The 23,330-nt window shown below is 55.8% G+C and overlaps 1 protein-coding gene across 4 annotated transcripts; it reads left to right on the top strand.

Annotated features, from left to right (window-relative positions):
• Positions 1-99: 99 nt before the first annotated feature.
• On the top strand, positions 100-23,330 carry SSC5D (scavenger receptor cysteine rich family member with 5 domains). Of its 4 annotated transcripts, none has more exons than XM_082709725.1 (14): positions 100-364; positions 900-926; positions 1,218-1,526; positions 1,732-1,851; positions 2,044-2,157; positions 2,747-3,055; positions 4,906-5,223; positions 5,413-5,589; positions 7,603-7,920; positions 9,330-9,938; positions 10,013-10,327; positions 10,447-10,614; positions 18,211-18,375; positions 21,671-23,330. In XM_082709725.1, the coding sequence occupies exons 1-14, from the start codon at positions 340-342 to the stop codon at positions 23,254-23,256; spliced, it is 4,560 nt and encodes a 1,519-aa protein (XP_082565851.1). In that variant the 5' UTR covers positions 100-339; the 3' UTR covers positions 23,257-23,330. The 4 variants fall into 4 exon arrangements, with proteins under 4 accessions (XP_082565851.1, XP_082565850.1, XP_082565852.1 ...); XM_082709724.1 differs by having other exon boundaries at positions 10,010-10,327; XM_082709726.1 differs by lacking the exon at positions 10,013-10,327 and having other exon boundaries at positions 104-364.

Raw genomic sequence — 23,330 nt, 5'->3', positions numbered from 1 at the left:
GCACAGCAGGGCGCCGGGCCTGGCGGCTCTGGCTCCCTGTGGGGGTTTGCAGCTGGACACCCTCCCCCCACCCAGCCACCCCCTCCTCCTCAGGCCACCGCTGCGGCCAGCCCCCTCCCTGCCCCCGCTCCTGTCCCCTGCTGCCTCCTCGGCAGGCAGTCTCTCTTCCTTCTGGCAGAGCGTCCAGCCACTGCCTGCTCCTCCCCGGTCCAGGGCGCCTCTGGCAGGCGCTTCCCTCCCTCTCTCCCTCTCTCCTTCCCTCCCTCCGGTGGCCGCAGCCTCCTCCCCTCTCCTGCTCGAGTCCCCTTTCACCCTGTCCCTGCCCTGGAGTCTGCAAACATGAGGGTCTTGGCCTGCCTTATCGGTGAGTGACCCCTTCTCCATGGGGACTCAGGGACCTCTGACCCCTGAGCTCATACACTTAAGCGACTCAGACTTCCGGGGCCCTGTCTCGAGTGCTTGGGATGAATGACATCTGGTCGTCCTTGCCTGATCCCCCCAAGGTACCCAGCCTCTGGACACGCATCTCACCCTCTGAAGACCCCAGGGACTACTCCCCCTGCAACTGGCCCTGACCTTGGGGGGGGGGTCACTCCCATTTGACATTAACCAGTCCCCTGGGGGAGCACAAAGGGCCTGGCTCCTAGTCCTGACCCAAGGCATGTGGGGCCCCGCCCGTCTCAGGGACCTGAGTCTTGCCCAGCCCTCTGTCCAGAGTCCTGCCTCCCAGCAGGGGTTTCTGGTTCAGAGGAGTGTGGATTTTGTGTGTGTGTGTGTGTGTGTGTGTGTGTGTGTGTGTGTGGTGCGTGCGCGCACTTGCTTGGGTATTTAAAACCAGGAGAAAGCACCCCCATGGGGCCTGTCCTCACTCTACCCCACCCCTCCAACCTCCCTTCCAGCGGCTCTGATGGGGATCCAGGCTGTTGGTAAGTGGCCCTGAGCACCTCTGTCTGGCCTTGTCCAACTCCAACCCACCCGGTCCAGTCTCCCCCTCCAGGGGAACCCCAGCAGCCCTGCGGGCAACTATGACCTTGGACATTGCTTCCTCCAGAACCGCTGGTGACCAACCCCCCATTTATCATGGGGGTCACCTCTCTCCTGAGAACCCAGGAGGGGTTCACCCTGGCCTCACCCACACCCTGCAGGCAAGCCCCTGGCCCTGCCATTCCCAGGGACCGGGCCTCCCAGGTGTCCCAGCCTTTCCTCTGTACCCTCAGAGCGGCTGCGTCTGGCTGACGGCCCCCATGGGTGTGCCGGCCGCCTGGAGGTCTGGCACGGCGGCCGCTGGGGGACCGTGTGCGACGATGGATGGGACCTGCGGGACGCCGCTGTGGCCTGCCGGGAGCTGGGCTGCGGGGGTGCACTGGCCGCCCCTGGAGGTGCCTTTTTCGGGGAGGGCTCGGGGCCTGTGTGGCTGAGTGAGCTGGCCTGCCGGGGCAGCGAGGGACAGCTGGGGCTCTGTCCCCACCGCGGCTGGAAGGCCCACATTTGCTCCCATGAGGAGGACGCGGGCGTCGTTTGTGCAGGTGAGAGGTCTTGGAGCCTCCGTTGGGGGGCACTCCTACAGACATGACCCCAGGGACTCAGAGGGTCTGGACTTCCAGGTGTCCCCACCCCTCCGAAAACTGGGTGTCTCCCTGCGGTACTCCCAGCTGACCATTGCCTGAGGTGTCCCCATGCCGGCCTTGGTCAGGGCCGCCCAGCCAAGCTCCTGTGCTCTCCTTCCCTCAGGTCAGCGAGTGGCCAACTCCAGGGACAGGGAGGATCCGCCTTCCCTCCTGGAGGGGGACCTCTGGCCAGGGCTGTCTGGGGAGCTGAGCCCTGGCTCTCAGGAGCCTCCCGTGACCCATGGTGAGCCCACTCAGGCCGTGCATCCAGCTGGGAGGGAGAGGGCGGGGCCTTCCGCACTGATATGTCCCGGGGACAGACGATGCAGGGGCTTCACCCCCTCAAGGGGCCCCCTGCTGCACCCCCAGGGACTCCCAGGCAGCACAGTATGGCCTGGCGGGAGGATCCGCAGCGACCAACCACAGTCTCTCGCAGCCCCCCGCCAAGCTGGGACCCCACAGAACAACTCCAGGAAGAAGAGCCTGAAGCCAGTCAAGCAGCCCAAATCCACCAGGGCCCCCATGCTAACGGCTGGAGCTCCCCGACAGGGTATGTTCTCTGCATACCTCCCTGTCACAGTTCTGGCCTGGCCTGGACTGACCTGGGGACCCCTGGGTGGCCTCCTCCTAGCTGGTACCTGGGAGGGCTCCAGCGTGCACCATATCCCTCGGGGACTCAGTCGGGCCAGACTCCCATGCCCCGCCCCTCCGGTCAGGGGCCCCAGGCAGCTCCTGCCCCAGACACCTTGCTCCTTCTGGGACCCCAGCACTCTTAAAGGTCCAGCAGGCAGGGGCGCCTGGGTGGCTCAGTGGGTTAAAGCCTCTGCCTTCGGCTCGGGTCATGATCCCAGGGTCCTGGGATCTAGCCCCACAGCGGGCTCTCTGCTCAGCAGGGAGCCTGCTTCCTCCTCTCTCTGCCTGCTTCTCTGCCTACTTGTGATCTCCGTCTGTCAAATAAATAAATAAAATCTTTAAAAAAAAAAAAAAAAAAGGTCCAGCAGGCAGGTGGATCTCGGACCACTGCTCCCTCTGAGGCTCAGTTTTCCCAGTTGGAAAATGAAGGGTGTTTGAATCTGCTTTTCCCAAACTGCCTGGCATGAGACTCACCACCCCCTCCCTCCCTGCCCATCCCCCCACAGAGCGGCTGCGCCTCGTCTCAGGCCCCCACGGGTGCTCCGGGCGCCTGGAGGTGTGGCACGGCGGCCGCTGGGGGACTGTGTGCGACGACGGATGGGACCTGCGGGACGCTGCTGTCGCCTGCCGGGAGCTGGGCTGCGGGAGCGCACTAGCGGCCCCCGGAGGCGCCAGATTTGGCCCAGGCTCGGGGCCTGTGTGGATGGATGACGTGGGGTGTGGAGGCGGGGAGCAGGCTCTGCGGGACTGTCCCCGGAGCCCCTGGGGTCGGAGCAACTGTGACCACAGCGAGGACGCAGGGCTGGTCTGCACTGGTATGCCCCCGCCCGCACCACCCACCCCCTGCACCCCATCTGCTGCACTTGCTCTCTCTAGGGCTCTCCTCTGTCCTCCCTCTATCCTCATTCTCCCTCTTCCCTCCCTCCCCCTGCATCCTCTCCCCATTCCTTTCCTCCCTTCCTCATCCCTCCCTCCTCAGTTCTCCCCCCTTCCTTCCCTTCCTTCCTCCTCCCTCCCTCCTTCCTTTCCTCCCTCCTCTTTCCCCCCAGCCACTCCCATCCCTCCCTCCTACCTCTCTACTTCCCTCTCTCCCACTCTCCCTTCTTCCTCAGTTCTCCCCCTTCTCCATTCCCTCCCTCCTGCTTTCCTCCTTTCCTCCCCCTCTCCCTTTCCTCTCTCCACCCAGTTCTCTCCCCCTCTTCCTTCCTTCTCTCCTTCCCCCCTTCTCTCCCCCTTCCCCAATACCATTTGAACCCCATCCACTCCAGGCAGGGACAGCTTGAGACCCAGTCCTCACTCTCATGGACTCACAGCGGGTCTGCTGCAGGACCCGACAGGCACAGGGTGACGGCCGCCCAGAGTGGTGGGGTGGGAAAGCACAGGGGCTGCAGGTGGATAGTGGGTGCCCACCAGAGCAGGGGGGCAGGGGGTGGGCAGTGCTTCCGTGGGCTGATGTGAACGGGAAGAGGAAGAGGACATTATCCTGAGTCCTGCTCTGTGCTAAGCAGTGTGCTGGGTACCTCCCGGCTGTGTCTGAGCCTCACCACCACGTGTATACCCTCTGGGGTGGGTGCTCTCATCCTGTCTTCCCAGATGTGGAAATGAGGTTTGGAGAAGGACCCCAAATGACCCAGGTTATGGACTCAGCCCCAGACTCAGAACTTGACCAGCCATGTCTATCCCGCTGCAGACAGAGCTGCTGTGTGGGCGGGAGTCTAAAGCCTGGAGTGGTGGGGCCGGAGGCCACCCATGGGGGTTGGGGCCCTGAGCAGTGGGCTGGGACTGTGCTGTGCAGGATGGACAGCCCGGAGAGGCAGAAGCAGGTTCTCCAGAGACCAGATTGGGAGGTAAGTGGAGGCCCCAGGGAAGGCTAAATGGCTGGGGAAAAGAAGTGAAGGCTACTGAGGTGTCTGGGGAAGCTTGGAGCCTTACTGACACCTTAATCTTCAGAGCAGTCCTGTAAGGCAGCTCCTCATGTCTGACCCCTCCCTGCTCAGTTCTTTTCTTCAGAGCACTGACGGGGGCGGGGGTGATGTACCCCCCAAACTAGGGGGTAGAAAGATGGACTCTGTGCTACCCAGTGGTGACCCCAGTCTTACCCAGAGAGACCCAACAGAAATGTACCCTAAAGCCAGCAAGAGGTTAGTCCACAGACTAGGGTTTCTTTGCAGAGGGTGGGGTGTGATCTCCCCCCACCCCCAACTCCTCCCAGGGGACACTGGGCAAAGTCAGTCACACTGTGGATGTCCCTCACATGTGGGGATGGAGCCCAGGGACACTGTGGACATCCTACAGTCACAGCTTGGCCCCACACAATCCCCCCGATGTTGGTGATGCTGAGGTCAAGAAGTCTGCCGTACAGGACTGGGCTGGGGGTGAGGGCCAGTGTCCCCAGGGCTTGCTTCTGCACAAACGGGGCACTGGGAGGTGGACAGACAATTGCTGGACTCCTGGTGAGTGACTTCCCATCCTGGAGCCTTTTCCCCATCGGCAAACGGAAGGTGGGGCGTCTCCTGTTCCCCTGAGTACTGCTGCATGGGCAGGAAGCCCAGCCCTGGAGAGCTCAGCTTCTGCGCACGCACGTGGCTGCCTGCCCTCCGAGCTCACACCACTCACCCACTGCAGTCTCCCGTCTGTCTGTTCCCCTCCCTTTCCCCACGTCCAGGCCCAGCTCCCCGGCTGCGTCTAGCTGATGGACCCCACGGGTGTGCGGGCCGCCTGGAGGTGTGGCACAGCGGCCGCTGGGGGACGGTGTGCGATGACGCCTGGGACTTGCGGGATGCCACTGTGGCCTGCCGGGAGCTGGGCTGCGGGGGCGCGCTGGCCGCCCCTGGGGGTGCCTTCTTCGGGGAAGGGGCTGGACCCATCCTCCTGGATGACCTTCGATGCCGGGGTAACGAGACAGCCCTGCGATTCTGCCCCACACGGCCCTGGGGCCAGCATGACTGTCACCACCGGGAGGACGCCGGGGCCGTGTGTGATGGTGAGGAGGACACAGGGAGAGGCTGGGGGTGTGGGAGCCTCAAGTGGAGGCACAGGAAGTGGGGGGCTCGTGGGGCATTGGCACGCTCACCCGATGCACCCCTCTCTCCTGTTCTGATGCATGGACCCTCACTCTGAATCTGTGGTCCTGGGATCACCCATGGTGGTGATTGGCTCTTCCCTGCCCCAGGTATGCCTCTGGGGTATGTCCCCCCCACGGCCCCAGCAGCAGACAGCAACCGCTCTTCGTCCCAGGAGGCAGTGTCCAGGCCCTCGGCCCCCACAGGGAGCCTGTCCCTAGGCACAGCAGACATCCCACCTCCTCCTGCCTCCCCCACTGTCCCTCGGGAGACTGGACCGGAAGCTGGTGAGTCCGTTCTGCTCCCTGAGAAAACAGGGTCTTACTGACTGCCTCCTCCCCCAGAGTCAGTGCTCCCCCCCCCCAACCCCTGCCCTTTCTCCCTGCTCATAAGTTCTCATTGGGGGAAAGACAAGGATGGTGAATGGAACAGAGCCCTGTGCCCTCAAGGTTCTGTGCTTGGTTGAATGCCCTGCCGTGTTACTCAGGTGTGGTGAAGCCAGCAGATCAGGACGGGACTGCCCTTGGAAAGATATTGGGTTTCTAGAAACAGGGGCCAGGCAGGGAAGGAGCAGCATGGGCCAGGAGGCAGGGGCAGTGAGGGGAACACACAGCTAGAGCCTTGACCGTGGCTGCCGCCGCTGCTGCTGCTTCTTCTTCTTTTTTTAAAAAATACTTGACAGAGAGAGGGAGTGGGACAGGGAGAAGTGGGCTCCCTATTGAGCAGAGAGCCTGATGTGGGGTTTGATCCCAGGACCCTGGGATCATGACCTAAGCCAAAGGCAGATGCTTAACCAACTGAGCCACCCAGGCGCCCCTTGACCATGGCTTCTGTGGGAAGGAGCGGGCAAGGCTGAGTAAGCAAGCTCAGGGTCAGCTTGCTTGGATGGTTTCCAAGAGCTGTGGGGCACCAGGGCTGCCACTGGTTGTGGGGCACCAGGCCACGTGGACAGTGGACCAGAGTGTGAGCGCCCCCTGCCCCGGAGCAGGTGGTGGTGGTGGGCTCTGGATTGGCTGGTGTGCAGACAGGAGGCCGCTCTGCTGGCTTCCTGTCTCTTGATTTAGGTAGCCCTCCAGGGGTGGTCCCTTCAGGGTCAGCAAGGCCCTGAGAGGCCAAAGCGTCAGAACAGACTGTAGGGCACCCGGGTGGCTTCGTTGGTTGGGTGACTGCCTTTGGCTTGGGTTGTGATCCTGGGGTCTCAGAATTGAGTCCTGCATCAGGCTCCCTGCTCACCGGGGGGTCTGCTTCTCCCTCTGACCCTCTCCCTTTCATGCTCCCCCCACCATAATCAAATGAAAGAAAGAGAGAGAGAGAGAAAGACAGACAGACACACAGACAATAAAAAGGCCTGGTTAGCACAACTGACTCCTCCAGAATGGGAAACGCATTCTTGCTGGAGGCCACTTCCCCCTTTTCCTGAGTCACTCAGCGCTCACGGGCTTGTGTGTGATCAGCGCTGTTGCAGGCATGCTCCTTGTCTCCATCAGGGGACACTCCTGGCCACAGGGCCCTGGGTGCTACATGCTGTCCGTGTTACAGAGGAGGCCACATGGCTAAGACATAGGTGAAGGCAGAGCATCCCAGAGCCCACGTCCTCTGTTTGGTTCATTGTGGTCAACTATACGCAATGTAACATTGACCGCTTCGTCTGTTTTTAAGCATGAGTTCAGTGGCATGAAATCCATTCATGAGGTCGGGCAGCTACCACCATCCAGCTATGAGACTTTGTCACCATCCCAGACACCCCAGACAGATTACACGTGGGCTCCCCATCCCCCTGGCCCAGCCCAGGCACCCACCCTTCTACTGTTTCTATAAACTGGACTCCTCCAGGGGCCGGGTGCAGATGGGACCCTACAGTACTTGTGCTGATGTCCTCTGGCTTCACCCACGGGGCAGGTCACGGAATTCCCTCCCTAAGAAAGGCTGAATCCTATTCCATTTCATGCGCAGGCCTCACTCCGCTATCCCTCCATGCAGGGATGCACAGTCAGGCTGTGTCCATCCTTGGACTGCTGTGAACAGTGCCAGGACCCTGTGCGCAAGCACGTGTCTGAGTAGCCATCCTCCATTTACCGGCAGTAAAGCCCAAGCAGTGGGATTTCTGGATCATACAGGGATTCCGTGTCCCGTTTATCGAGGAACCCAGACCATGCCAGACTCTATCCCTGTGCCTGCCACTAGGATGGACGGATATGGGGAAGCCCAGATGAACAGAAGGCTGGATGAATGCAAGGCAGGCAGAGGGACGGACAGCTGGACAGTTTCCTGTCTAAGTCTTTGGGTCTCTTCCACCCTAGGGTCCCCCCAGCTGCGCCTGGTGGCAGGACCCAGCAGGTGTTCGGGCCGGCTGGAGGTGTGGCACAATGGACTCTGGGGGACGGTGTGTGATGACAGCTGGGACCTGCAGGACTCAGCCGTGGTCTGCCGGGAGCTGGGCTGTGGCAGAGCTCAGCAGCAGGACCCTGCGGCTGGCCGCTTTGGCTGGGGGGCTGGCCCCATCTGGCTGGATGACGTGGGGTGCTTGGGGACCGAGGCCTCACTCTCAGAATGCCCCGCTTCGCCCTGGGGGAAGCACAACTGTGCTCACAATGAAGATGTTGGAATCTCCTGCACTGGTAAGGAGGTCCTGACCACCTGCTGGCTCCTGGAGGGCTTCCTGGAAGAAGGAATGGGAACTAACATCTGCACTAACATCTTCTGAGTGCATGTCTTCCTAAGCCCCCTGCCCAGGCTGGCTGTTCCCACACATGTGACCGCACTCACGCCTCACAATAAGTACAAGCTGGTGGGTGTTATGCTCATTTTACTGAGGAAGCTGAGGCACAGAGAGGTTCAGTAACTTGTCCAAGGTCACACAGCAACTAAGTGGCACAGTTGGGATTCTTTCTCCTCAAGATAAAGGAAGTGAGGACAGGGATGTCGGGAGCTGGAGAGAGGCCAAGGTGAGGGCCAGCTGCAGTATACACAAGCTTTGTTGTGTCTGTTGTTTGCTAACGTTTACGAGTGCCAGACACTGAGCTGGGTGCTGGGGTGTCAGATAGAAGGAGCCCAGTCCTGGCCTTTGGGATGCTCACAGCTCACTGACACAAAGGTGCACCCACACATCTCTGCAAACCTGTGCAACACGGTATCATTCAGAAGGCCCCAAGACAACCCTCAGGTTCTATAATCTTCTAGAAGGACTCCCAAAAAATCAGAAAAGCCGTCATAAAAACCAGTTGAGGGCAGAGGCGCAGGGGCTGATGCAGGAGAGGTCTGCAGGGAGCCCCCAGCCTTCCTCCCTGAGGAGCCATGCAGAGACCACTTAGCTCTCCCAGCAGGGGCAAGTGACCACACACGTGCAGTACTGCCCAGCAGAGACGTCCCCCCAGCCTTGGGTGCAGAGTTTTTACAGGAGCTTGGCTACAACCTCTGGCTGCCTGCCCACTGGCTGCCAGTGAGTTACAGTATTGGTACTGACTCTCTGGGTAGCCCCATGAGCCAGGGGCCAGACATTTCCTTGGGCATAGGTGACACTTTACTGCACACACGTGCTAATCTAATCAGAGAAATATGACAAGGGCTGTGGCCCACACAATGGCGTCACAGAAGCTAAGGCCCTTTCCCTCTCCTCCCGAGGTCACAAGAGCCACAGAAGGGTTTTCAGCTGGGGAATGACCCGCCAGACCTGGTACCACTCTGGTAACTGGTGAGAGCTGGACAGGGAGAAAGGGAGACTGTCAGAAGTTATGGGAAGTGACACCGTGGGTGGCCAGTGGACAGGTTGATGTGGGAAGGGCAGAGAGGGTCAGGCATGTCCCAACTGGAAAAGCCAAGGAGCAGGGGATGGTGTGTCTGGCCAGCAGGTTTGTATCCCCAGAGTCTGGCACAGTGCCTGGGTGATAGAATATGCTGGATAAATGTTGGAGACATGCAGGAGTGAATGAATAAAGAACAAAGAGATGAGGGAGAAGGGGGGATCCAAAAGACTACCTTGTCATTATGGTGTCTGCCACCTTCCATGTCCTCTCCTCCCAACTTCCAGACACTCCTGGCCTGGACTCCATCTCAGACCCCTTCAGCTGGAGCTGGATCCCTGGCCTGGGTAGAGATCCGGATGCCTGGCTCCCTGGGGAGCTGACAACCAAGCCCCCAGCAAAGCTGACCCCCAGTGTTCCCGAGAAAACCACCACCAAAGCCCCAGGGAAAAACCCCAAGGGTACTAAGAAGTGGGTGACCAAAAATGCAAGGAGACTGACCACTCAGCCCCCCGTGATTCCAACCACTAAACACTCCAGGGTCCTGGGCACCCAGAGGCCCCCTGAACTGACCTCACAGACCACCACGACCCTGACCACTGAGGCCTCCCGAAGAACAGTTTCTGAGTCTACCGCCAGGTTGAGCACTGAAGCCCCCCACAGGATGACCTCACATACTACTGCAACACGGACTCCCCGGGCCCCCCGAGAACGGACTGCCAAGACCGTGGCAACACCGACCACTCAAAGCCCCCGAGAAATGACCTCTGAGGCCACAGTGGAGCAAATCCCTCTGGCCTCCACGGAGCCATCCACTGAGACCCCAACACAAGGTTCTCCAGACTCTTCCAAAGACCCAGCCCCCTCCCCCACTGGGAGCACCTCTAGGGGATCAGGTGAGTGGGGGGAACATGAAGAGGTGAGGCTGACCCCTGTTGACCCCTCCTGACTTGGGGTCTTCTACCAGCAGGCCCGTTCCGGGTGCGTCTGGCCGATGGGCCCAACCGGTGTGCTGGCCGGCTGGAAGTGTGGCATGCTGGGCGCTGGGGGACAGTGTGCGATGACAGCTGGGACCTGCGGGACAGTACCGTGGCCTGCTGGGAGCTGGGCTGTGGAAGGGTCCGGTCCCGAGTGGGCAAAACCCACTACGGCCCCGGGACCGGTCCCATCTGGCTGGATGACGTGGGCTGCAAGGGAATCGAGGCCTCCCTGAGTGACTGCCCTGCTGGGGCGTGGGGCCAGCACAACTGTGACCACGAGGAAGACGTGGGGCTCACCTGCACTGGTACTGGGAATGGGGTGGGGCACCCAGAGTCACTCCAGAAGGTTCTGGAAGGGTATCTGGAGCAGCAGCAAGGACCTGAGGCAGGGAGGGACTCAACCCATGTCCCACTTTCTCCCAAGGCCACGCCGATGAGGATGATTATCCCCCCTGGACGTGGGATCCCACCTCTGGAGAGGACCTGGCCAAGCTGACCACCACCGCTGGGGTACCTGGACACACGCTCTCCTGGGGCACCACCAAGAGCCCAGGCACCCCCTCTCCGGCGACAAGGCATCTTCCGGACACAGGTGAGGTGCAAGGCCAGGGTGCAGATGGGGCCACATCGACCTGTGTGCTCCTCCCAGCCGGGCTTCCGAGAGACCGTGGAGCTGGCCTGGGTGTCAGAGATCCCGGACAGGTTCTCCACGGCTCCAGAGGCCCAAAACGTTCCTTCCCTAGGCTCCTCTGGAGAGCCTTTAAGAGGAGACCCCCGTGTGTCTCTGAGAATCAGACCAGGCTCAGCAGGGCCCAAGCCCACGGTCCTCCAGCAAACCAGCCACGACACCTGAGGCTGGGCCCCTCCATCCAGAGCCCGGAGACCTCCCAGAGGGCCGAAGTCACCACGTCATCCCCCAGCCCCCTAGAGCTTGGTCCCTGCGGCTCGAGTGTCCTTCCACCCCTGCGACCACACCCGGAGCCTGTGCACCCCAGGCCCCGTGCTTTCCCAGCGCATGCTGCTCAGGTGGTTTCCCCGCAGCATCTCCCAGGCCCTGTGGCCCTGCGCATGTGCATTGCTTCCCCGTGGGGGTCCCGGTGTCCATGCACGTGCGCAGTGTCCTTCCAAGCTTCCCTGTGGCGTCTGTCTAGCCCCGCATCCCTGCGCGTGAGCGCGTGCTCTACGGGCTTCGCTGGCTCTACGGACCTTGCGTCCCTGCGCATGTGCGTGTGCATTTGTGCACACGTCCGCGGCCCTCGGTCCTCTCCCGCGCAGCCCGCTGGCTCTCTTCCACTGGCCCACTCCGCGTCTCTGTCGCACTGCTGTTCTCATGGTCCACTTGTCTGTCACCGTCACTCTCATGTGCTCGCATCCAGTGCACACGTTCCTGTTCTCCCCCTGCCGACGCCTCTACCCTCCGTGTTCTTGCTCTCTCTGCCACCAACCATCCACCGCCTGCCCTGCTGCTGTCTGCCTGCCCCCCGCCGGGCCACTTGCACCTCCGGCCGCCCCTCTGTGCCCGCGCGCGCACTCCACCTTCTGCTCACCAATGGCTCCTCCTGCCCCGGACCTGCCTGTTTCACTCCACCCAGCCTTGTGCCCCCGATTCACCCTCCCGCTGCCCTCTCCCTTCTCCGGGTGGTCTCCCACCCTCCGAAGGTCCCCCTTCTGCCTGTCGCCCTGCGTCCCTCTGCTAGTCTTTCACTGAGAGACTCGTCGCCTCAGGAACCGGGCATCCCGCCCCGCGGGCATTTTCCCGCCTTTTTCTGGCGCTCCGCACGCACGCGCGGCCCTCGGGGAATGGGCCCAATCCGCCTCACGGCTTGTGACGTCACAGGGGCGCTGCGCCTCCTGATTGGCCGGCTGACCCACGCCCGCGGCAATAAAAGCAGGGGGTGGGGCGGGAGGCGCTTACTGCGCTTTCAGAGCGGTGACTTGTCTGCGAGGTTGGGCTGGTGGTGAGGGGGAGACGGAGAGGAAGGGCGGGCCGAGGGGCAGCCGCGCGTTAGGGCGAGGGATCGGAGTTGTGAGGTCGGGCTTGTCCTGCCCGGCGATCCGAGGTGCTGCTCCTGGGTGCCGGGCGGCCGGGGTCCTAGAGCCTTTGTTCTAGAACTGCAGCGGGGCGCAGACCCCTGGCTATCCTCTAGCGCCCCCTCGTGGCAGAGACGGTCAGACGCGGGGCCCGGAGCGCCTACTGGGGTGCGGGGCGAGGGGAGTAGTCGGTGACATGAGCTCGGAGCGGCGTCGCGAGTCGGGGTAGTCCAGGTCCAGTGATAAGGAGGCCAGATGGCGAGTGGGAGGAAGGACAGAAGCGCCTTCCTCCCCCCTCACTGCGAGGTGACCCTGGGAAAGAGGGACGCGCCTCTCTGAGCCTGCTTCTTCCTGTGGGAAACAGCCCCGCACAGCTCCCTCGGTGCGGGGTGCACGCGATTCCGGCGCCCGGGAGACCTGGGCCCTGCGGCGAACGCCCGGGCTGCGGCGGGGGCAAATCTGCCTCAGCGGAAACTCAAAAGCTGCTGCTAAGGCCCGTCTTCGTGATTCCACACACATTTCGCTCTTCAGACTGGGAGAGATGACGGAGTTACTGAGCTAACGATCAGCGACTTGCTTAGTTCAGCTCTCGGGGGTGTTCCGGGGTTAGAACTAGCGGGCGACCTCGGGTCCTGATCCCAAGAACAAAATGTGTGTGAAACCGTTTAAAACCTCGGAACGCTGGTGGCGAGGCTGGTTTTGCGTGAATGTGGCCGCTGCAGGATCCCAGGGAAGCCATTGTTTCTTGTAGGGCGATGCTGAAGGGCCTCGCCAAGGACATGGCATTACCCAACAGAAGACACCAGGAGGAAGGGAGTTCTCCGGGGGGCAGAGGCCGGGGTTAAAGGGCATTGCCCGCCGGACACTGCCCTCTCCCTGGACTCTTGGCTCCATCCCGCCTTTACCGTGACATAACCGCCCGGTACTGCCTTGCAGCAGTGCAGGCTCACTTTGCAGTCCCCTGGGTCAGAAGTCCAGCAGGGATGTGTTCCTTCCCAAGGCTCTAGAACAAAATCTGTTCTCTACCTTTTCCGGCTTCTCGAGGTCCCCACATTCCTTGCTCGTGGCCCCTCCCTCCCTGTTCAGAGCTGGCAATGCTGCACCTCTCTGACCTTCCTTCTGTCTTCACGTCTTCCTCTGTCCTAATTTTAAGGATTTGTGTGATTGGATTGGGCCTACCTGGATTGATGCAGGATAATCTCTTCCTCTCAAGGTCTGCACCTTTAATCACAACTGCAATATCCCTTTGCCACATAAGGTAACCTATTCAGAGGTCCTCGGGACTAGGGTACAGGCGTCTTTGGGGGAGCATGGTTCTCCCACTGGTCTACCACCGAATCGTGCTGTAGAGACTCCGTGAAGACTTACACGCTTGTTGAATGAATGTAACAGCCGAAGCTAGAAGCTTAAAAGGTTGAATTTCACTTTCCAGTTCATTGAAGCAGTATTTCTCAAGGCTTCTCAGAATTTGGAGACATAGACATTTACATGCCTGTTGCCTGCTGTGCGGCAGGCGTGAATACTAACCTCTGAGAACACAGCGGTGAGCAAGGGAAAGGGAGGCTGAGATTTGCAATTTAGAATAGGATGGCCAAGAGATGCCTTATGGAGAAAGTGCCCTTTAAGTGATGACCTTTAGGAGGAGAGGGAGAAAGCCATGCAGATATCTGGTTGGAGAATGTTTTATACAGAGGGAACAGTGCATGCAAGGGCTTTGAGGTAGAATCGTGCTTAGCTGGTTGAAGAAACGGCCTCAAGGTCAGCGGGGCTGAAATGGAGTGGTCGATGGGAATGATGGCAGGAGATGAGATCTGCAATGGGGACCCTGGAGGGAGCTAAGGGTGCATTCCAGACGGAGGGAGCAGTGCATGCAAAGGCCCTCTGGTGAGACCTTGAGAGAATGGCAAGGATGCTAGCATGACCGAAACACAGTAAGCCAGGTAGTGTGAGAGTGATAAGAGAGGGCTAGACTCTGAGTTTTATTCTCTATGCAGTGAGAAGCCCTTGGTGGGGCATTTTGAGCTAGGAAGGACACGGTCATGAGTGCATTTTCAAAGCAGTCACTCAGGATGCCGCATGGGAAATGGATGGAGGAGCCAGAGTGCATACAGGGAGATGGAGAGGTCTCTGGAAAGGTGACACTGGTCTCTGCCAGGGTAGCAGTGGAGACTAAGAAGTGGATTGTGTAAGCTATATTCTGGGAGTTGAGCTGATGGATTCGAGTGAGGGGTTGGGTGGGGTGTGAGAAGAGGGAAGTGGGAGATGGGGACCCACCTTTTACTGGATCAGGGAACACTGCAGCTGGATCCACAGGATCCACAGTGGGAATATTAGATCTATTGGTGATGTGTTTGACACACCCAGGTGCAGACATTAGATACACCATCCTGGAGCTCTGCGGAGTGCCTGGGCTGAAGATATACATTGACAGAATGGAATGTGAGGCTGTGGGAATGGATGAGGCTGTGCAGACAGCTAGCCGTGTCTCATGGGCCTCCCATACCCATAGCTTGGAAGGTGGGATGACTCATGGATTTGGGCTGTTGCTGTATGTTATGGCTGCATGAGGTCATGCAGAGGGGAGAGGATCCAAGAGTAAATGCAAGATTAAATTCAGAGGTTGGGTGATAATATTAACAATCATAGCTAGTTTTCACTGAATGTACCCCATGTGTCAGGAACCATCTACCAGCATCACATGGCTTAACTCACTTCCTCCCCCAAGGAACCTTATGAGATCAGTACAACACCTAACACCATCCTACAGATAAGGAAACAGGTACAAAGAGGGCTAGTACAGCAAACAGCAGAGCTTGGATTCTAACTCCAGGATTTACACTCTTAACTACGCTAGTCATGGACACAGGGAAGGAGTATATGACAGAATTAGCTCTGAAGAACACAGGAAGCGTTATGCAGGCATGACTTTATTGAGGGGGGAAGGGGCGTGGCCTTTGAATAAAATCTTGAAGGACCAATAAAAGCTCACCAGGGGAGGAGTGGGGTAAAACTCAGTAGATTTGCACCTCGAGGGAAAGAGGTTTCCATTAAGGACCAGGTAGACCTGTGTGGGTCTGAAGCCTAACACTGCTCTTTGGCTGTGTGACTTTGGGAAAGTTCCTTGCCTTCTCTGGGCTTTAGTTCGGTCATCTGTAGCAAAACAGCAGCTTCGGCAGCCACCCTCTCCCCATGAGATTGCCAAAAATTAAAATGTCTGACAGCACAAAGGTTGTGGGGTGAAGGTGGGCATGCGAATCTGCGCCTCATTAGGAGGGCAGTTTAACAATGTCTAGGGAGACACCTCTGCCTTCCACACCACAGTTATACAATTAGGTGTTGAGGAGTTCTCACTCCTGAGCCCAAGGTCACAGATCTAAGGAGTTCACTGCAGCTGTATTTGTAACAGCAAAACATTGGCCACAGCCACAGCCTACCTGCCTGTCAACAGGGCACGGACGAATGTTGGTACAACAGAATATTAAATGAAGGTTAAAAAGAAGGAGCTAGAGAGAGATGAATTGAATTCAAAGAATAAGCTTATCACATGCCAGGCTTTGCGACCCTATGGAGTAGATCATCATGGTACCCATTTTACAGGTGAGGAAACTGAGTCATGGAGTAGTTCAGTGACTTGCTCACCCAGCTAGGAAGGGCCATGCCCACATCCAAACTATAAAACTACACAGTGTTATATAGATGGGCAAATCTTCAACTTAGGAAGCTAAAACATGGAGAAACAATATGGCCTTAGAGAGTCCTTTGGGGGAAGGGAGGTGATTGGGCCTCACAAGGGCTGTAACTCTGCAATGCTGCTGCTTAAATTTAAAATGCACATTTTAATGAAAAAAATCAAATTGACCCCACACTAATGGATGGGTGGCCATATATATATATATATATATTTTTTTTAAGATTTTATTTATTTGACATGGAGATCACAAGTATGCAGAGAGGCAGGTGGAGAGAGAGGGGGAAGCAGGCTCCCCACCGAGCAGAGAGTCCGATGTGGGGCTGGATCCCAGGACCCTGAGATCATGACCTGAGCCGAAGGCAGAGGCTTAACCCACTGAGCCACCCAGGTGCCCCACAGGTGGCCATATCTTAGAGCACAGTTCAAGAACACAGAGACCCAAGGAGTATGCCTGCAGTTGGTGGACTGACATTGTAACGGGGTTCAATTTGTGTTCTCAGTGGAGTTCTCCTAAAATCCAGCATCTTGAAAAGACATCTTCACCGCTAATGGGTTTTTTCCCCTAAGCTTGTTTCCGTTTTTGATTTTTTAACAATAAGGCTAATGGTTCTTAAAATTCCTAATGCGTATGACCATCAGGTAGGATTTCATAGTTTCCCTCTTAAAGTATGGGGACAGGCATGGGGAAGGTATTTAATTAAGAACGGTTAATAATAGGGAAATGGGACTGAGGTATTGGCAATGCCAGGCATCAAGGTGAAAATTGACCCATGTAATATATTAGCAGGTGACAGAGCCAGGGATTTCTGCAACTGGGACACCTAGCCGCAGAGCTCAAAGTGACCAGGACAAACGTGCCTAGTGTGTCAGACACCATCCTTCTGCTGGTTTCATGTGCAGAGTGGGAAAATGTCTATGGTGGAGAAGGGAATTCCAGGTGGGGGCAATAGCACGGGCAAAAGCTCAGAGGTGCACCGAGGCTAGATGGGAACACCTCAAGGTTTGGGGTCCGGTGTGAGCAGCAAGCCTGTGGGGAAGGCGGCACGGTGAGGGGGTGTCAGAGAGGTGGGCAAGGGGCAGTGTGTGAAGGGAGGGGAGAAACATGGAGTTTCTGATTTCCCAACATTGTGAATACACTCAAACCTACCAAACTGTACACATTAAGGCATGGGAATTATATCTCAACAAAGCTATTGTGTTTTTTAAATGATTTATTTACTTACCTGAGAGAGAGAGAAAGCATGTACATTTGCATGCAAGTGCAGGTGAGGGGCAGAGGGGGAAGGGGAGAACCTCTAGCAGACTCACTGGGCGTGGAGCCCCACGTAGGACTGGCTCGTCCAACCCTGAGATCGCAACGCGAGTTGAAATGAAGATTCAGACACTTAACCGACTGAGCCACCAAGGAGCCCGAAAAAGCTATTGTTAAAATAAGTTTTTTGATCCACCAAGCTAGAAGACTGAATTCAATCTTTCAATTCTCTCTATATAAAATGGTGTATTTTACATTATATTTTACATTATACTTATAAAATAGTTAATTTTTATATTACACAGCTGACCATTGAATTACACGGGGGGTTAGGGGCACTGACCCCCATGCAGTCAAAAATCTACATATAGATGAGAGAGTTTGACTCCCTCAGAACTTTACTAATAGTCTACTGTTGACAGGAAACCTTACTGATAACATAAACAATTAACACATATTTTGTATGTTATATATATATTATACAGTGTATTTTTTATTTATTTGACAAATACAGATCACAAGTAGGCAGAGAGGCAGACAGAGATAGAGAGGAGGAAGCAGACTTCTTGCTGAGCAGAGAGCCTGATGCGGGGCTCCATCCCAGGACCCTAGGATCATGACCTGAGCCGAAGGCAGAGGCTTAACCCACTAAGTCACCCAGGCGCCCCAATATACACTGTATTTTTATAATAAAGTAAGCTAGAGAAAAAAGTTACTAAAATTTTAAGTACAGTATAGTATTGTACTGTATTTGTGGGAAAAATCCACATACAGGTGGTTCTGCATAATCTGTAGAGTTCGAGGGTCACTGGATATTATACATTTATATGTTACATAAAATTGTCATGTAGAGATTATCCAAGTGTATTCATCCAAAATACATAGTGAAAATGCTACAGAAATGTTCCTGGTTGTTCATTAATAAAGATATTATAGGTGTCCCCCTCCCCCCGAGGGAAAAATAAAGAATGAGTAGGGGCGGGACATCAGGACATTGAAATAAGAACTGTTCTTATTTTATAAGCTGGTTTAGTCCCAGTTTCTGCTCTTAGTAGTTCAGAGCATCTCGGCTGAGTCACCGGGGTGGCTGTGAGGTCAGGAAGGAGATTGTGGGGGGTGCAGGTGAGACAGGGTAAGACCTGAGTTGGGGTCCAGGAGGAGCAGAGGGTCACAATAAAGGGAAACGAGATTCAGTTCTCCCTATATCTCTCAAGGTAATGAGGACAGTTACGAGCCTTCCTGGACATGGGATACACCTTCCGGAGGGGCTCCACCCGAGGGGACACCCACCACAGGCAGACCTGGATCCACTCTTACCACTGCTACCACCCAGAGTCCAGGCCGTCCCTCTTCAGCTCCAAGGATCCGTGGAGACACAGGTGAGGCATGTAGCTGTGGCAACCGGGTTGTTTGTGTTGTGGGTAGAGAGATGGAATCCGAATTCCCCAGTGCTGACCCCACTCTCACCCCAGAGATCCAGCAGAAATATATCCTGGTACAAGGGGTTATTTTCTACATCTGTGGCCCTCAACTGGGAGTAACTAGCAATATCTGAAGATGTTTGGGATTGTCATGACTAAGAGTGGGGAGGTTACTAGAACCTAATGGGTCAAGGCCACGGGTGTTGTTACATATCCTACTCTGTACAGAGCAGTCCCCCACAACAAAGAATCATCCAGCTCCAAATATCAACAATGCCCAGGTAGGGGAACTATAACCTATACTATGCAATTCACTTTGACAGATCAATGAAGAAATGACAGGAAGCCCTACAAGAGAATGGGTAACAGTTATGACCAGGCAATTCACAGAAGGGAAAGCCCAAATGGCCAACAAGTATATGTAGAAACATTCACACTCATGAAGAATTAGGGAAACTAAAGTTAAAGTGATGACAAGCATGGAGAAAATTTGGAAGATAGATAATATCAAGTGTGGGTGAAGATGTGGGAAAACGGACATCCCCACTGGATACAGGTATCTGATAAAGACAGTGAAATTAGATATGATTGTACATTGTGACCCACCAATCCTCTTCCTGTATTCCAGAGAAATTCTTTTTTTTTTAAAGACTTTATTTATTTATTTGAGAGAGAGAGAGAGAGAGCATGAGAGAGGTCAGCTGGAGAAGCAACTCCATGCTGAGCAGGGAGCCCGATATGGGACTTGATCTGGGACTCCAGGATCATGACCTGAGCCGAAGGCAGTCGCTTAACCAACTGAGCCACCCAGGTGCCCCATGTATTCCAGAGAAATTCTTGAATAGGCTTCTATGGTCAAGCTGTATGAGGGTTTTCTTTGGAACACTGTGATATCAAGGAGTTGGAGGCAGGTTATTGTCCAGCAGTGGGTGCGTGCGGTGAAATCCCATGGGGAGCTAAAGCGAGTCGAGCTGCACACACCAGAGCATGGGGCAGTGTGAGCAACTAAAGATGGAGAATGAGCAGAGTGAGATTTCCAGCGATTTGCAAAAGCTAAAAAGCACAAACACAAAAATACACGTACGCTTATTACATTAACATATATACATATATGCCTTTTCTATTTTATAAGGTATTGTGTAAGGACCTATCTTTAAGGACATGTGTCAAATACACTAATGGAGGTAGCTGTGGGGGGAAAGTGAGAGGGATGGAGAGCAGGAAAGAAAAAGGAGAAAAAAGAAGAGACATTGCCGGGCTGTTGATGACAATGTACAGAAGAGTATTATTAGTTTGGCTTTCTGAACCTTGGGTCCGAAAAATTAAAAATACCACTCTAGACATCTGAACCCCCCCCTACAATATTTAAGCAAGCTGTGATTCTTGAAATAATAAATAAATCAGTTAATAGTTACTGAACAGTACACCCAGGTGTTGGGGACTGTTCTAAGAACTTTATATATATTACCCCTTTAGCTCTCAGGCATCTGTAGGAGCCCTATGATGTAGGTGCTATCATTACGCCCATTTCATAGATGTGAGAAACTGAGGTATGGACATCAATGAGTGTGACAGTATTAGTCACAAGAGTGCCTGTTACATGCGAGGCGCTGTCCTAAGTCTCTGCACACACAGGAGCTCCCTGCACCAGCACAGTTCTACAAGGGAGGTCCGTTGATCATCCACAAACTGAGGTTCAAGGCAGTTAAATAACTTGTCCATGGTCACCCAGTTAGGAAGCGACAGATCTGGGGTTTAAGCACAGGCAGCATGACTGGAGGCCAACCCCCTTACTGAGCCACTTCTCTGACGCTGTAAACCAGTGGCAACAACAGGAGGCATGTCCAAAATCCTGCAGGAAACCTGGAATTCTCTAGAGCTGTATTGTTCAATATGCTAGCTATCAACACTGGTGGCTTTTTACTTTAAATGAATTAAAAATGTGAAAAAGGAGGGCAGTCCCCTTGGGTCCCCTCCCTCCTTGGGAGCTTTGTGTATTCACTTTGCTATCATTCAATAAACCTTGCTTTGCTGCCCACCAAAAATATTTTTTTTTAAAGATTTTAGTTATTTATTTTACAGAGATCACAAGCAGGCAGAGAGGCAGGCAGAGAGAGAGAAGGGAAAAGCAGGCTCCCTACTGAGCAGAGGGCTTGATCCCAGGACCCTGAGATCATGACCTGAGCTGAAGACCGAGGCTTTAATCCACTGAGCTACCCAGGTGCCCCCCAAAATAATTTTTGTTGAAAAAAAAAATTCCAACCCTTAGTTGGAATAGCCACACTTCAGATTAGGGTTGGCCACATGTTATCACACCCATCACTGGGAAAGTGATATTTAACGACCCAGACTCCGAATGCAAAGGACTTTGCTTCAAATCTTGTCCCCACAGTTTGCAAACTGTATCTGTGCGACCCATGGCAAGTTACCTACTCTTTTGGCCTGACTCCCCTCATCTGCAAAAAGGGATAAAATTCTCATTTACTTGGAAGCTGAGCCAAGAAAGGGATAAGGCTTCTCATTCTACTTAGGCCCTAAATATAAGGTGCCGCCAAAACACGCAGTTACCAAAGTAAATATCTTTATAGTTTTAAAAATCGAAATTAATGTAAAACATTTGCAATGAACTGAACATCAAAAATTTAACGAAAGGCAGGATCCCATCTACCTCACTTGACTTTCCCTAATCCTGGCCCAGTCAGATCCTGCTGGGCTAAAATTTGGACTCTTTTGTTCATAGAGGATCTTTTGCAATAATTTTGTTTAAAAAGTGACATAAAAATCTTGACCACTGAGATTACGCTCAGAAGCCTCTTGCATCCCCCCTCACGCTTCTGCACCTTCCGGCATCTCCCCCATTCCTTACCATTTGCTCCCTCATCCCTCCGCCCTTCAGCCCCTCCCGTATCCCCAGGTAAGCCGCCACAATCCCCACACTCCCGCGTTTTCCTCCCTGCTTCTGCAAGACCCTCCAGCCGCCACCCCCCACGTTTCCGCTCCCTCCCACCTTCCACGGTACCCCTCCCCTCCCTGAGCTCCCTCGCCCGCATAGGAGGACGCCAGGTGGCGTCTGGAGACATCACAGGTGGCGGGGAGGTGGGGCGCTGGGGAGGGGCAAAGTCTGCTGGGGAACCGTGACGTTGCAAGGCTCCGCGCCCTCCCGTTGGTCGGCTCCTCCCTGGAGGGGCGGGGCAGGCCAAGGGGGTGGGCGGGGCAAGCTGACCTCGACCATCTGTCTTTCCTCCTCCTCTAGGTTCCCTGAGGAAACTGTGGCCGGACCGTCGGCTGCAGCGTCCCACAGCGCCCAGGACAGCGCCCCCTGCCGCTTCCCCAGCTCCGTCAGCTTCACCAGAGCCCCCTGGCCCACCGGTGACCCTCGACTCTGCGCCTCGGCTCATTCCCGAGGCAGCTTCAAGGCGAGGGGTGACCTCTGACCCTCCTGACACTTCAACACCCAACCCAGACCTGGCCTCGCAGATGAACTCAGACCTCACTCTGACAACCCCTGGCCTCACTCTGTCCACCCCGGTGGGCGCTGTGACTCCAGCGCTTATACCTGATCTTTCACCCACCCCACCACCCACCTTGCCCAAAGAACTGACCTCTGACCCCTCTGCACCATCAGTGGTGACCCACCTTTCTTCTACCTCAGAGTTGACTCCGGAATCTGACACAACCCCAAACTTGGGCACAGCTCCATATGCCAACACATTTCCAGATCATTCCAAATCCCCAGACTCCTCCATAAACCCCCACCCTACTGGCACCCCTCATTCCACCTCTCAACCCATGACCACGCCTCATTCCGCCACAACCCCACCACTCACTAGGACCCCACAACCCACCACACCCCCTCAACCCACCATATCCCTTCAACCCACCACATCTATTCAACCCACCACAACCCCTCAACCCACCATATCCCTTCAACCCACCACATCTATTCAACCCACCACAACCCCTCATCCCACCATGACCCCTCAGTCCACTGCCTCTCCACCTACCACAACCCCTCACCCTATCACAAATCCTTACCCTGCCACAACCCCTCACCCCACCATGACCCTTCATTCTACCACCTCCACTCACCCCAGCATGACAGCTGACCCTACCTCAACCCCTATGATCACTACCAAGTCCATTCTAACTTCCTCAGGAACAGAACTGTTCTCTCCCACTCCAGCACCAACAGTCAAGTCTAGCCTACACCCCTGGTTGACTTCCACGGGGTCTTCTCATCTCTCTACATCCAAGATGTCAAGCCTAGCTCCTTTTCCAAACTCGGAGTCCAGCCACTCAAGGCCTTCTCCAGCTCCAAGTGTGGACACTCTGTCCACTGATGACTTCGAACCACCAAGAAGCCAGAGCCCCAAACCAAGCTCACCACCCCCACAGACCCCACACTCAGCCTCTGACCCCACAGTGACCTCTGACCTCCACCTGTCTTCCATGGCCCTACCCTTGGGTCAACCTTTCCCTGACCATCTCACCCCAAAGCCAACCCCTGGTCAGAGCCCAGACCCCCTTGGCCCATGTGTGGCTCCAACACCACCTGTAAGGGTCATGGCATGTGAGCCGCCTGCCCTGGTAGAGCTGGTGGCTGCTGTGAGGGAGGTGGGTGGCCAGCTGCAGAGGCTGACCCAGGTCCTGGAGAAGGAGCAGCAGCAGCGCCAAGCCCTGGGACTGGGGCTGACCCAGTTGGTGGAGGCCACCCGGAACCTAGGGCAACTGGGTGAGGTTGTAAAAAGACTGGCTGAGGGGGCCTGGCCCCCTAGTACCTCTGCACCAGCCACCACCACCCCAGAGGAGGAAGAAAGGCCTCTGAGGGGAGATGTGTGACCCCTATATGGGATTTGAGGGGGTAAGACACACCCAACCAAAAAATGAAAACCATAGTATCTAATTAAAAACAA

This window comes from Mustela nivalis (genome assembly GCF_964662115.1).
Source record: "Mustela nivalis genome assembly, chromosome: 18".
In the NCBI taxonomy this organism is placed as follows: Eukaryota; Metazoa; Chordata; class Mammalia; order Carnivora; family Mustelidae; genus Mustela; species Mustela nivalis.
Note: the sequence above shows the minus strand (reverse complement) of the source record. Positions and strands in the feature narration are given on the sequence as shown.